General features: G+C 52.0%; 1 protein-coding gene across 1 annotated transcript in view; it reads right to left on the minus strand.

Annotated features, from left to right (window-relative positions):
• The window catches only part of FAM83F (family with sequence similarity 83, member F), a 35,002-nt gene extending 22,620 nt beyond the window's left edge, over positions 1 to 12,382 (minus strand). Inside the window, exon 1 of the mRNA XM_011978811.1 lies at positions 12,186 to 12,382. Within this exon, the coding sequence (XP_011834201.1) occupies positions 12,186 to 12,206 (21 nt within the window). The 5' untranslated portion in view covers positions 12,207 to 12,382. The remainder of the gene's footprint in view (positions 1 to 12,185) is intronic.
• Between the last annotated feature and the right edge of the window lie 6 nt (positions 12,383 to 12,388).

Raw genomic sequence — 12,388 nt, forward strand, 5'->3', positions numbered from 1 at the left:
AGGAGGAGAGGAGGAGAGGAGGAGGGGAGGAGGAGGAGAGGACAGGATAGGAAAGGACAAGAGAGGACAGGAGAGGGGAGGACAGGAGAGGGGAGGACAGGAGAGGGGAGGACAGGAGAGGACAGGACAGGACAGGAGAGGGCAGGAGAGGAGAGGAGGCTTCACAGCTGCCCACAGGAGGGGCTCCTGCTGCATGACCCCCACAGAACACCCCTTTAACTTCCTCCCATCCCTGGTCTCTAGATTCACATCACTAAATAAAACAGTACAGAAGTGTACTGCAGTGGGGAAAGTGCCAGAGATTCCACACTGACTGTGAGGCTTTGGGCAAGTTACTGAAGCCCTCTGAATTCCACCTGTAAAATGAGGCTACTTCATGGTTCTATGAAGATGAAAAGAAATGTGATCAAGCCTAGATAAAATCTTGCCTGGTGCCTGCCCCATCTGGCTGAGCTCTGTCCTTCCTCTGGGACACGGCCTGACACACACTAGGTGCTCAGGGTCATCTTGCAGCAATGCTAGTTCATGCTGCCCTGACTGTTCCCTTCTTGGCAGATGGACCCCATAACACAACCCAAGGGCCCTGTTTCCCTGCCCACTCAGCGGCTCCTAACTGCCTAAGTCAAGTCGAAGGCCCTCAGCCTGGCTGAAGACCCTTCATGTGCTTCCAACCCAAAGAGGCATTTATCCACTTTCTCCCCAGATAATCAGCTCATACCCCACAAGATTATTCAATGTTCTCCAAACTCACCCAGCAGCCTCTGGCTCATGCCTTAACTCACAATGTCACCCCCTAAGCCTGTAGTGATGAGAATACTCTTTGTCGAGGTCCTTGTTTCACTCTTCCCAGGGCTGTCTCAGGATCATCTTCTGTCCCCCGTTCCCAGTGTAGTGTGTGCCTTCCCTAGGATGCATGTCTGCCCAGGATCGTCCTCTGTCCCCAGTCCCCAGTGTAGTGTGTGCCTTCCCTAGGATGCATGTCTACCCAGGATCATCCTCTGTCCCCAGTCCCCAGTGTAGCGTGTACCTTCCCTAGGATGCATGTCTGCCCAGCGCTGTTTCTGTCTAGGCACATGGGGGTGTCTGCCCATCTGTCCATGAGGGGTGGGGGACAGAGCCCCGCCATCATTCTAAACAGAATGCCTTCACATAGGGGGCTTCCCTTGGGGAGCTGAGATGTGGGTTGGGCCTGAGTCCTAGTCCACCAAGAAGGCAGAGCCAAATCCAGAGCTGCAATAGCTTTTTTTTTTTTTTGAGATGGAGTCTCACTCTGTTGCCCAGGCTGGAGTGCAATGGTGCAATCTCTGCTTACTGCAACCTCTGCTCCCCAGGCTCAAGCAATTCTCCTGCCCCAGCCTCCCGAGTAGCTGGGATTACACCACACCTGAGTAATTTTTGCATGTTTAGTAGAGACAGGACTTCACCATGTTGGCCAGGCGGGTTTCAAACTCCTGACCTCAAATGATCTGCCTGCCTTAGCCTCCCAAAGTGCTGGGATTACAGGTGTGAGCCACCGCGCCGGGCTGCAACAGGGTCTTGTTCCCCACTTGGAGGCGAGGCTGCCCCCACCCCAGCAGCAGGGCATCTGTGCTTCATCAGCTGGGGCTTCCCAGCTATCTGTGGCCACATTCCATCGTCTTGGGCTCACTAATTAGACATCATAAAACACCGGGCTCCCTCCCTATGCTGGCAGCAGCGGAGCCCAATTCCACCCAGCCCCACCGCTTCCTGTCCTAGAGCCCTCCACCTCAGTGTGGGGCTCTGATCCTGACCCTGCAGGTCAGGTCTCCCTGCTGCGCCCCTTGGGGCTCACTCCCTCTCGGGCTGACCCCGTGAGGCCATCACTCTTGACAAGGTTGAATGAAGGAGGGTGTATGTACAAAGGAGACCCAGGCTGGCTCTCCAGAGGAGGAAGACAGATGGCACCCACGTGAGCAAGGCCAACTAATTCAGCCGTGAACAACCACGTGTCGTGACCTGCCAGGGAGTAAGCAGAGCAATTCTTTGTAAGATCCTAGGCCAGCTTTTCCCTGCCCCATGGCAAGCTTCTGGGATGACTTTCCCGGCACTAAGTTGGTGTTAATTAGTGAAAATTATCTTATGCAAGCTCATTTTAACATTAGCTTAAAGCCAAACATAATTAGAAAGATAAATCAGCTGCTAAAAAAAAAAAAATCCAATGAAGATACACAAACGATTTTTAGGATCATCTGCTGGTTTGCGTTACTAGCCTTGAGCTCCCACATGGACAGAGCGAGGCAGGTAGTGAGGTAGCTCACGAAGTATCTGCCGAGGTATTTCTTGACTGATCTATCAGGGTAAGACAAATGGAGTTGGCAGTTTGCCTGGGAGGTGATGAGACGCAGCAAGGATAACTCTGTGGCTATTGCCAGACGATGTTATCTGGGAGGGCTTCCCTAGAGGGGCAAGTTGAGAGTGCAGGGAGGGATATGGTTGAAACATGGGATGGGAACAGTGTGAGTCCACGGGTCCTGGGCCTCCAGTTTTGTACACAGCCTGCCCTGCCCTTCCACAACTGGCTGATTCAGCCATCAGTTCCCAGGAAGCCTCCGTTCACCTGGAGCTCAGTACAGGTGCACAAGCCTGAGAATCAGACATATTTCAGTTCCCATCTAGCGTCCTATTTACTGGTGGTGTGACCTTATCCTCTCTGAACCTCAGTTTCCTCATCTGTAAAATGAAAAGCTGCTGGATTGTTGTTAAAAAATTAAATGGAATAGGCTAGGCATGGTGGTTCATGCCTGTAATCCTAGCACTTTGGAAGGTCAAAGAGGGTGGATCACTTGAGGTCAAGAGTTTGAGACCAGCCTGGCCAATATGGTGAGACCCCATCTCTACTAAAAATACAAAAATGAGCTGGGTGTGGTGGCTTATACCTGTAATCCCAGCACTTTGGGAGGCCGAGACGGGTGGATCACCTGAAGTCAGGAGTTCGAGGCCAGCCTGGGCAACATGGTGAAACCATGTCTCTACTAAAAATACAAAAATTAGCCAGGTGTGGTAGCACACGCCTGTAATTCCAGCTACTTGGGAGGCTGAGGTGGGAGAATCGCTTGAACAGAGGTTCAAGGCAGAGGCAGAGGTTGCAGCGAGCCAAGACGGAGTCACTGCACTCCAGTCTGGGTGACAGAGCAAGATTCCCTCTCAAAAAATAAAATAATTCTAAAAGGGATGGCATTTGCCTAGCACTTACATACTCAATAAGTAATAGCTATCAATATCCTCACCCCCACCACTGTGCTGTATTTTCTTTTTTCACCCCCCACCCCCGCCATCCCTACCGCCATTAGACTTAAGGCAGAGTTCTCACTGTAAATTTCTGGTTCCTGGCACATAGTTGGGTCTCAGTGAAACACGGTGAGTGAATGAGCAAATGCAGGGAATCTCCAGGCGGTCTGGGAGCCCTCCTGGGGGTGGAGGGTGAATTAAGGAAACTCACAATCTGTCTTCAATGGCCCACCGAAAGGTAGAGAGTTCTGGGTCCCACCTCTGCACCCCCATCTCCTGACTCACTGCTGAAAAATAAATAAATAAAATAACACTTATCCGGAGCCTCCCACATGCCTTGCCAGGACTGCGAGGAGCCCAGCAGAATGATGACCGGCGTGTAAGCTGTGCTGGGGATGTGTTTGCAGATTATTGGAAACCTGGGCCAGTGAGACTAATAATTAGAAAAGCCATAGGCTCTCTTCCAGGGCTAAGATTATGGGATCATTAGCAAGTCCACAGACTCCACCGATTTCAGAGAATGAAAAAGGAAACTGGGAAGGGCAGCAGCCCCAGCTGAGGCCGGCTGGTCATGGCACCTGGCGTGGTGTGTGGGGGTTGGGGCGGGCAGGGATGGCTAGAATGACTCAGCCTGGGGGGTGGCTCAGGACAGCCCCAGGAGCAGGGACAGGTGGTCAGCCAGGACGCAGCCCTGGGCTCGTTTGTTCTCTGCCCTGCTCCCCACCTCCCCTAGCTTGGATTGGAAGCTTGTCCCCAAACAGGCTCTGCTTTGTACGCTCTAAGAAAAGGGAGGCAGATCTGGCCACCAGCCAAGGTGAGGCAGCGTCCCTGGGGTTGAGAAGATGGAAGGACTGACAGTTGCTGGGCTGGGACTCACTTCAAGGTCTCAGCCTGTCAGAGAGGGGCATAAGTCCCAGGGGGCCAGAAAGTGGCCATAAAGAGGACAATCTAGGTCTCTGGAGAAACTACCTGTACCCAGCTTCCCTATATTATCTGCCTCAATGTCACTGGGCAGGGGGAACCCTCTTCCCCAGCCTTGGCACAGAATGGAGCAGCTGGCAGTTGTGTACTCGTCTGTCTCTAGAACTGGTCCAAGAGCCTCCCAGGGCCTGGTTGGCGACATACAGACTTTGAATGTTGCTGGAAGTTTTAGAGGGAAGAGATGGCCCCAGAGGACAATTCCCAAGGACAACTGTCATGGATGGACACCACCTTGAGCTGAGACCTGGGTGGAATCTCCCCCAGCCTCTTCTGAGTTCTGCCACCTTATGCTTTCCCAGAGCCTCAGGGAAAATATCCCTTCCTTTGCAAGGTGCTGAGGATTGGATTAACGAAAGGCAATGGCACGCAGGGCACCAATCCCGTCACTCAGCGTTAGTCCTTTTTCAGAGAAATACCTTTACTGCACGCATCACTCACCTTTCTCAAAGCGATTTCCCATAGCCTTACACTAGGTTCTCAGAACAATGTGTGGAAATAAGCAAGAAGGCAGGAATTATCCCCATGTTAGAGATGCAGAAACAGAGGCCAAGCAAAGCCAAATGATGTACCCCACATCACCCAGGGAGCTAGGAAAGAGATGGCCAGGGCAAAAACAACGATTCCCAGGCTCCTGGCTCCCAGCCGCGTGGGCTCCCTCCACCTGCCAGTGGCCTGGGCTTTCGGAGACCTCCACCCAACAGAACTGGCTTTGCTACCACGAACCTTCAAGAAGTCATGAGGTTTACTGAGGCCCCACCTTCTACTTTTGAACTTTCTGGGAAACACCCATCCTTAGAGGTTCAGGGACCCAAAGCATTCGATTTCAGAGGAGCCAACTCTCTCCTCCCTCTTCTCCAAAGAGGGAAACACGGCCCAAGGCTACGATTACATCACGGTTAACCATCAGCAGCCCCACCCTCTTGTTCCAATGAAAGCTTTAGTTCTCCAGAACTAAAAGAGCTTGGGGAGTTTTTCCAGGCTGCCCTCGGGCTCTCTGGGCTGGGCCCGTGCAGTAGTCTGGCCCTTCAGGATGACCGTGTGTGGGGAACATCCTCCGGGGACCCCTGCTTTAGGAACAAGAGAGCCTCTGCACCTTCCTGCTTTATCCCTCTCTGCCCATGCCAGATCCCAGCATAGATCCTGGGCTGAGAATTCCAACGCCACAGCCTCCTGAAGGCAGTTCGGAGGCCGGCAGAAGACTGTCCTTACCAACTACGGCCCACCACCACCATTATCAAGGCCAACAGATCAATGCAGTGAGCGAGTGGGAGGGCTGTGGGCAGCCACTCCTGTCTCCTTCAAAGGTGGAAGCAGGAAACACACCTGCACAGGGTCTTTGGCCCTCCCAATTCGCCTACCTCTAATCTCCTGGCTGGGGCACTCTAACTTCTTGGGAGAAAATTTGGCTACCCTTCCCTCCCTTGCTCTGCAAAAAAAGAAGACAGCAGTTACTTTCTAACATAATGAACATTTATATGATACTTTCCAGTATCCTCAGCTTTCACACATGATTTCTCCCTTGTCTTTCTTTTTTTGTTTGTTTTGTTATTTATTTATTTATTTTGAGTTAGAGTTTCACTCTGGCACCCAGGCTGGAGTGCAGTGGTGCAATCTCTGCTCATTGCAACCTCCACCTCCTGTGCTCAAGCGATCCTCCCACCTACCCACCTCAGCCTCCAGAGTAGTTGGGACTACAGGTACACACCACCACATCTGGCTAATTTTTGTACTTTTTGTAAAGACAGGGATTTGCCATGTTGCCCAGGCTGGTCTCAAATTTGTCAGCTCAAGCAATCCGCCCACCTCTGCTTCCCAAAGTGCTGTGGACAAGAGCCACCATGCCCTACCCTCCTTTGTTTTTCAAAACCATCCAGGAAGCTCGGTATTATCTTCCCCATTTTATCAGCCAGGAGCCTTAGAGAGGGAGGTGATTTGCTCAAGGGAACACAGTGAGTAAGTGGTCAGATGCGGGCAGAAATCAAGACCTTTCAACTTCAGATCTTGTCTTCTGTTTTTGACATGAAGCTGGTCCACTGCTCAGAAATGCCAGCTCCTTCAATCATTGATCAAGCATAAGAGAGAGAGAGACTCAGAACCCAACAGCCAATTCGTCCAGGGCTTGCCAGGAATACCTGGACAGGCCGGGGCAAGATCCCAGAAGGGCTATGAAGTGCTTATTCTCTGGAGCTGCAGTTGTGCCATTATCCACCAGCCTTAATGCAGCAAGGACTCTGAAACAAAGCTCATGTGGCATGGCCACTTGCAGAAGGGTAGAACGGTTAGGAGTGTGTGGGGCCTGCGGGTCCCTGGGCTGCCTGAGAGGCCTCTTCTTGCTCTGTGAGTTTAAACCAGGCTTCTAAACGGCAGCTCAGGAGCTTCTAGATAAAGTCAATTGCCCCCTTAGATGGAAGGGGAGGAGGATAATGGGGGAAAAGAGGGAGGTAGGAAGGTTATTAGGAGCAAGTTAAGAATTGGGACCAGCTCTCAAACAGGGTGGTAAGGTGACTAATGAATGTATTGCTTGACTCTCAGAATTCAAAAACAAGTAACATTTTAAAAAATTACATATTTTTGGCCGGGCGCGGTGGCTCAAGCCTGTAATCCCAGCACTTTGGGAGGCCGAGACGGGCGGATCACGAGGTCAGGAGATCAAGACTATCCTGGCTAACACGGTGAAACTCCGTCTCTACTAAAAAATACAAAAAACTAGCCAGGCGAGGTGGCAGGCGCCTGTAGTCCCAGCTACTCGGGCGGCTGAGGCAGGAGAATGGCGTAAACTCGGGCGGCAGAGCTTGCAGTGAGCTGAGATCCGGCCACTGCACTCCAGCTTGGGCGACAGAGCGAGACTCCGTCTCAAAAAAAAAAAAAAATTACATATTTTTTAAACTAGGGTTTTTGGGGGCATCTGCTTCATTGCAGTATCTCAATGTCCAGCAAAGTGCCTGGTATGGAGAAGGCACTTGGTACTGTTGGCCAGTGTAGCTGAACGAGGGAAATGTCATTTGAGGTTAATGGGGAAAGACGGTGGGCTCCACTCAGGGGCCAGGCCCACCATGTGCAAAGCTGAATCTTTTGGGGAGTTGAGCTGATGACTCCAAGACTTTGCCATGCCCAGGGGCATCTGTGTCCCAGCTGTTCACCATACCCTCCTCCCATAGCTGCCCAGACCTCAAACCAAGGCTGCTAACCTCAGCCGGCCATGCCTCCTGCTCTGGAGCCTTTCCCTAAATCCCCTGATGCACCTCCCTCCCTGTGCCCCATATCCCCAATTGACAGCATTCTTCTCTCTGCTACCAGCCGGCTTGTTACGATGTAGATTAAAGGAGCTCCCCGGGGAATGTGCAATTCCACAGGGACATCTCCAGACACCTGCTTCCCCAGAGGGACAGGAGGCCAACAGAAGACAGTTTTCAATTCTATAAACAGAAAATTGATCACCTGTGACAGTTGGGGCACTGCTGGGGTACCGGAAGGGAAACTGAGAGTAAGCCAGTCTCTCTCTTCCAAAGTTCCCAATCCAGGAGGGCAAAATGCACTCTCCCAAAGCAAACCTTGTGGACCTTCTGGATTGAAAATTAAATCGACAAAATACCAAGGCAGAGGTGACCTCTTAGCGAGGCCTTGAAGGAAAAGGGACAAACCCAATGACAGGCAGAGGTGGGTCAGGGACCAGCCTGGCTGGTTACCCTCTTTCCTCAACCATCCAGGCAGGCCTTTTCCACTAACTACAACAGGAATAAAAATAGAAGCAGCTCCTAGTTAGTCATGGTTACCTACTCCAGCAGCCTCCCTCTCCTAGGTTGTGTTTACAATCTGCATGGGGTCACTGGGGTCACTGATAATCCCAACCAAGGACCCGGGGATTCTGTGTAACCTCCTTGTCCTGGTCTGAAGATAAGTCATTTCACCCTTTTGGAGCTCAGAGGGAGCCTCTGTGTAATGAAGACAAGACCCTGCCTTATGCAGCTACCGAGGTGCCAAGGAGACTGGGCAGTTTGTGATAAACCAAGATGAGCTGGTTAGCTGGGTCAACGGTGCATTTGGGTGTGAGCCAGGAATGCAGGGGTCAAGGGTCAATCTTGGAGAAGTAGGTGTGGTAAACTTGTGTCTGTTCCCAAAGCACGAGGCAACGTTCTCTAAATCCGCTCAGCAGCCTCAAAATTGGATGCCACGGGTCACAAGGGAGCCTGGGCGCAAGATGGGCGGACAGCTTGGTGTATCTCAGCTTCCTACTGCGTTCAGACATGCCTGTAGACAGGTCCTCAGCATCAAAGGGCCTTCCCTAACCCAGTTTAGGGGCTGGGCTAGTGCCCCTCCCGCCACGCCCTCTGTCCAGCACTCCTCAGACTGTATTAGATGATGGATCAGCAGAAGATTAGGCTATTTAAGAGCAGAGGTGTGTTTTAGGTATCTGCTTTCCACTCAAGTATGCTTAGCACATGCAGTAAACCTCTAAATATTTGTCCAGGGGCCAAACAGATGCACAATCCTTCCAAGTTGCCAGCCCATCCAGAGTGCAGTTGTTTGCTCCCCTTACTCTGGCTTTGCAAATAAAAACCAAGAGTTTCCCAGCCTACACATGGTCTTGCTGTAAGTCCACTGCCGGGCAGTTACAATGACCTGAGTGGCCCCAGCATCAGCAACTTCCCCTGGTCTTCTTTGCTAGCGTAGCATAGGCCAGGAGATCATTTTTGGGTCCCTAAAGGCGCCCTTTCTGCCTGTAATTTAAGTAGACAAAGTCCATCATTCAGAGGCACCCAGGTAAGCAGATCACTCAAAAGGAAAAAGAAAAAAAAAAAAAACAGCAGAAAAAATCCCCACCCCACAAGTAAACAGCCGAATGGCAGTTTGGGAAGGGCTTTCTGACACCTGCAGAGGCCCAGGATACAGGTTGCTCAGCCGGACCTCCTCAAAGGCCCTCCTACCAGTCCACAAGGCCCCTGCTGGGCTGTTTCCTCACTGGTTCCCATCCTCAGCCCCTCCCCCCTCACCCCCTATTCATGTTCCCCTAATTAGGCTCCTTTCTCCATATTCCTGAGTACCAGGTATAGAATCATCCGCTGGCCTGTGACTGTAGGCTGGCAGCCACAGGCAACTCCTTCTGAACCTTAGTTTCCTGTCTGTGATTCAGAAACCAAAACACCTCACGGGGTTATTCTGAGGATTAAATGAAATAAAATACAAAACTCTGGCACACAGTTGGATGTGTGCGTGTCCTGCTGCCTCCCCTTGGCAGTTCCCCCCGTGTCCCTGCACGTAAACCATCTCAGTCTGCCCCACCTGGCCTCACAGCAGCCAGACTCTCACTGGAAACAAAGGAAACTCCATCCCTCGGGGCGAAAGGGGAGGAGGAAGGATCTAAGTTAATGGCCAGGGAAGGCTGACTGCCAGCTGGACAAGCTGGCATGGGGGTGGGGGACAGGCAGCGGTCAGAAGGGGCAGCCCCTAGAGCAGAAGCTGGGTTTTTCTAGAACCAGCCACGTGACCTCTGGGCAAGTCTCTTTCCTTCTCTGTGCCTTGGTTTCCTCACCTATGAAACAGGGTCAACCTCTCTGTCCCAACTTCTTCACGGGGTCTTTGGGAAGAAGGGGCTGTGCAGACAGGCGGGACAGTGATTAAGGGTGGGGGCCTGGAGGTCCTGATACTTGGGTAGGCACAGACAGTGTCCAACACTGTTGCTTCCTTAGGGGTGGTCGCCTGCCTTGGGCCCAGTTTTAGGGTCCCCACACCAGGCCCCACACAGTACTCACCTCCCTCCACGACAGCTCTTTCTCCCTGCCAATCAAACCTCCTTGCTTTTTCGAAGCAAAAAGCTCTCTTACCGAGAGACTGCCCATTCCATTTCACCCTCTCCCTTTCCAATTCTGCAACTCCCCTCTCTCAGGAAGCCTTCCCAGATTAGGCACATCCAGCCTTAAAAACTCTTTCCTTTCCAGCAGAGCCCTAGCATTTGTTAAGCCCTTGGAGGGTAAAGCCACACTATATATCTTCTTCACGGCGAGTTAGTGCCTGGCACACAGTCGGCCCTCAGGAGATTACTGGTTAAACCTGTACTTATTGGATGGGTTCACAATTGTTCAAAGTTTCTGTTGTTAAATATTTAAAGAGTTAAAAATACCTCACTATGCAGGAGAGAGTCCTGTCATCCCACATGGGACTAGATGCCTCAGTGGCCAGGGGCCCTGTCTCCCCCTTCTTGTAACAGGGGTACACCACCTGCACTCCAGGTTGTGACCAGGCTAGCTTCATTCAAACCCCTTGCTTAATCGGACTGCACCATTATTTCAGACACTGGGGCAGAGTAGCACAATGGTTAAGAGCAAGGGCTTTGGAGTTTGGGTCCTGGCTCAGTCACTTGCTGGCTATGGGACCTCCGGCGAGAAACTTCTGAATCCTGATGTCTTTTTCTCCAAAAATAAGTAAAACACCTATTCACCCGGTTGTTGTGAAAAGCTAATGAGAAAATGCAGGTGAGTCATTAGCACAGTGGATGGCACATATTAAATGCTAAATAAATAGAGGCTTTGTTAGCATGACATCATGAGACTTGACCCCTAACCCCAGCTGCAGCCTGTATTGCCGCCTACATCCTTTTTCCCTCTTCTGTGTCCAATCTTGCCTTTTCTTTTGCAGAACACAATATACAAAGAAAACTCAGTCACACAGGGAGGAATTATAGAGAGGGAGGGTAGAAACGTGCACAGTGGAAAGTTAACCCTTCCTTCTGGTAGCCAATGTAGCCAACTACCTAGATCACCCCTTCCAGGAAGATGAGCCTGAACACTGGTCTTTCTAGCTCTATTTTCCCTCCTTAGGCCTCTTCAGCCTGGAGGGGAACCAGGACTCCAACCGCACTCATTGAGTGGAATTCGAGTGGTGAACCCAAGCCACTCCCGTTGTATATTCTGAACTGGGCACCAAAAGCTGCTGCTGTTTCTGAACAAATCTCAGTGTAGGGGAGCCAGAGTTAGCAAATAAAAGTACAAAACGTTCCCATTCTATTTGAATTTCAGATACACAACAAAGAACTTTTCAGTATCAGTATGTCTCACGTCATGTTTAGGATAAACTGATACTAAAAAGTTATGTGTTGTTTATTGAAAGTTCAGATGTAGTGGGGCATCCTATATTTGATCAGGAAGCTGCCCAGGACTCCTACCCAAAGGCGTAAAGATGAAAGTCTTCAGCCTGCTCCACAGCGGACTGGCCTCACCAGCCACCCTGGACACAGACCCTCCTTCCAACTCCCAAACAGGACAGATATGCTAAGTAGGAGCCCTTTCCTGAGCTGCGAGTCAGGTGACCTGCTGTGCCAAGGCGCCCAGCACAGGGCCAGGCACACAGTAGGTGCTCAATATTACCCCCGCCCCCCAAAGTCATTTATTCCAGGCAGCCGGGGCCTAGCACCCGGTCCAGGAGAGGCTGTGACTGTGAGGGCGCCAGGCCGGCTTTGACTACGGCAGGAGAGGGGCGGTCCAAAGAGCAGCATGGCAGAGGTGGGACCGGGAAGGTCACTGCCACCCACCCCCTGAAGTTGCTTTTACGATCACATGAGAAAGCGGCTCGGGATATGTTCTGTAAATCCCTGGGCAGCACCTAGGTTATTATCAAGACATTTGAGTGCTGCATTTTAACCACAGGGCCTCGGTCCCCAATCTTCCCTGGGGAGGAAGACTGGACAGGGAAGTTTCAGAAACACAGAGCAGAGCCAGCATCTCTGGACGCTGGAATACCGACGGTTGACATCTGTCCAGCGCCTTGTAATTTCCCAAACACGCTCCCAGTCATTCGCTCTAGAGGCCTCACTGCAGCCCTATGAAGTAGGGGCGGGTTGGGGCCCAATTTCCAGAGGGTGTTCAGGGCAGCCTGCCCCGGGCGCTGTCTGGGAAGTGGGGCCTGGTCCAGGGGACTGGGGCCAAGGTCCCAGCGGTGAGAGGGCGAAGGCGGGGGCCTACCTTCTGGGCCTGTTGGATCATCTGCCTGACCACCTGCTTGAGGTGCGGCGCCTTCTCGTCCTTAGGGGGGTGGGTGAAGAGGGTGACCCGGCTCACGCCGCGGTAGAAACCAGTGTCCGTCCAGCCCAGGTCCAGCGGAGGCACCTCGGTGTCGGAACGGTCAGGCCAGTAGGCCAGGGACTCGCCGGACTCAGCAGGCGCCG

This window comes from Mandrillus leucophaeus, unplaced genomic scaffold (assembly GCF_000951045.1).
Source record: "Mandrillus leucophaeus isolate KB7577 unplaced genomic scaffold, Mleu.le_1.0 Scaffold2, whole genome shotgun sequence".
NCBI classification, from domain to species: Eukaryota; Metazoa; Chordata; class Mammalia; order Primates; family Cercopithecidae; genus Mandrillus; species Mandrillus leucophaeus.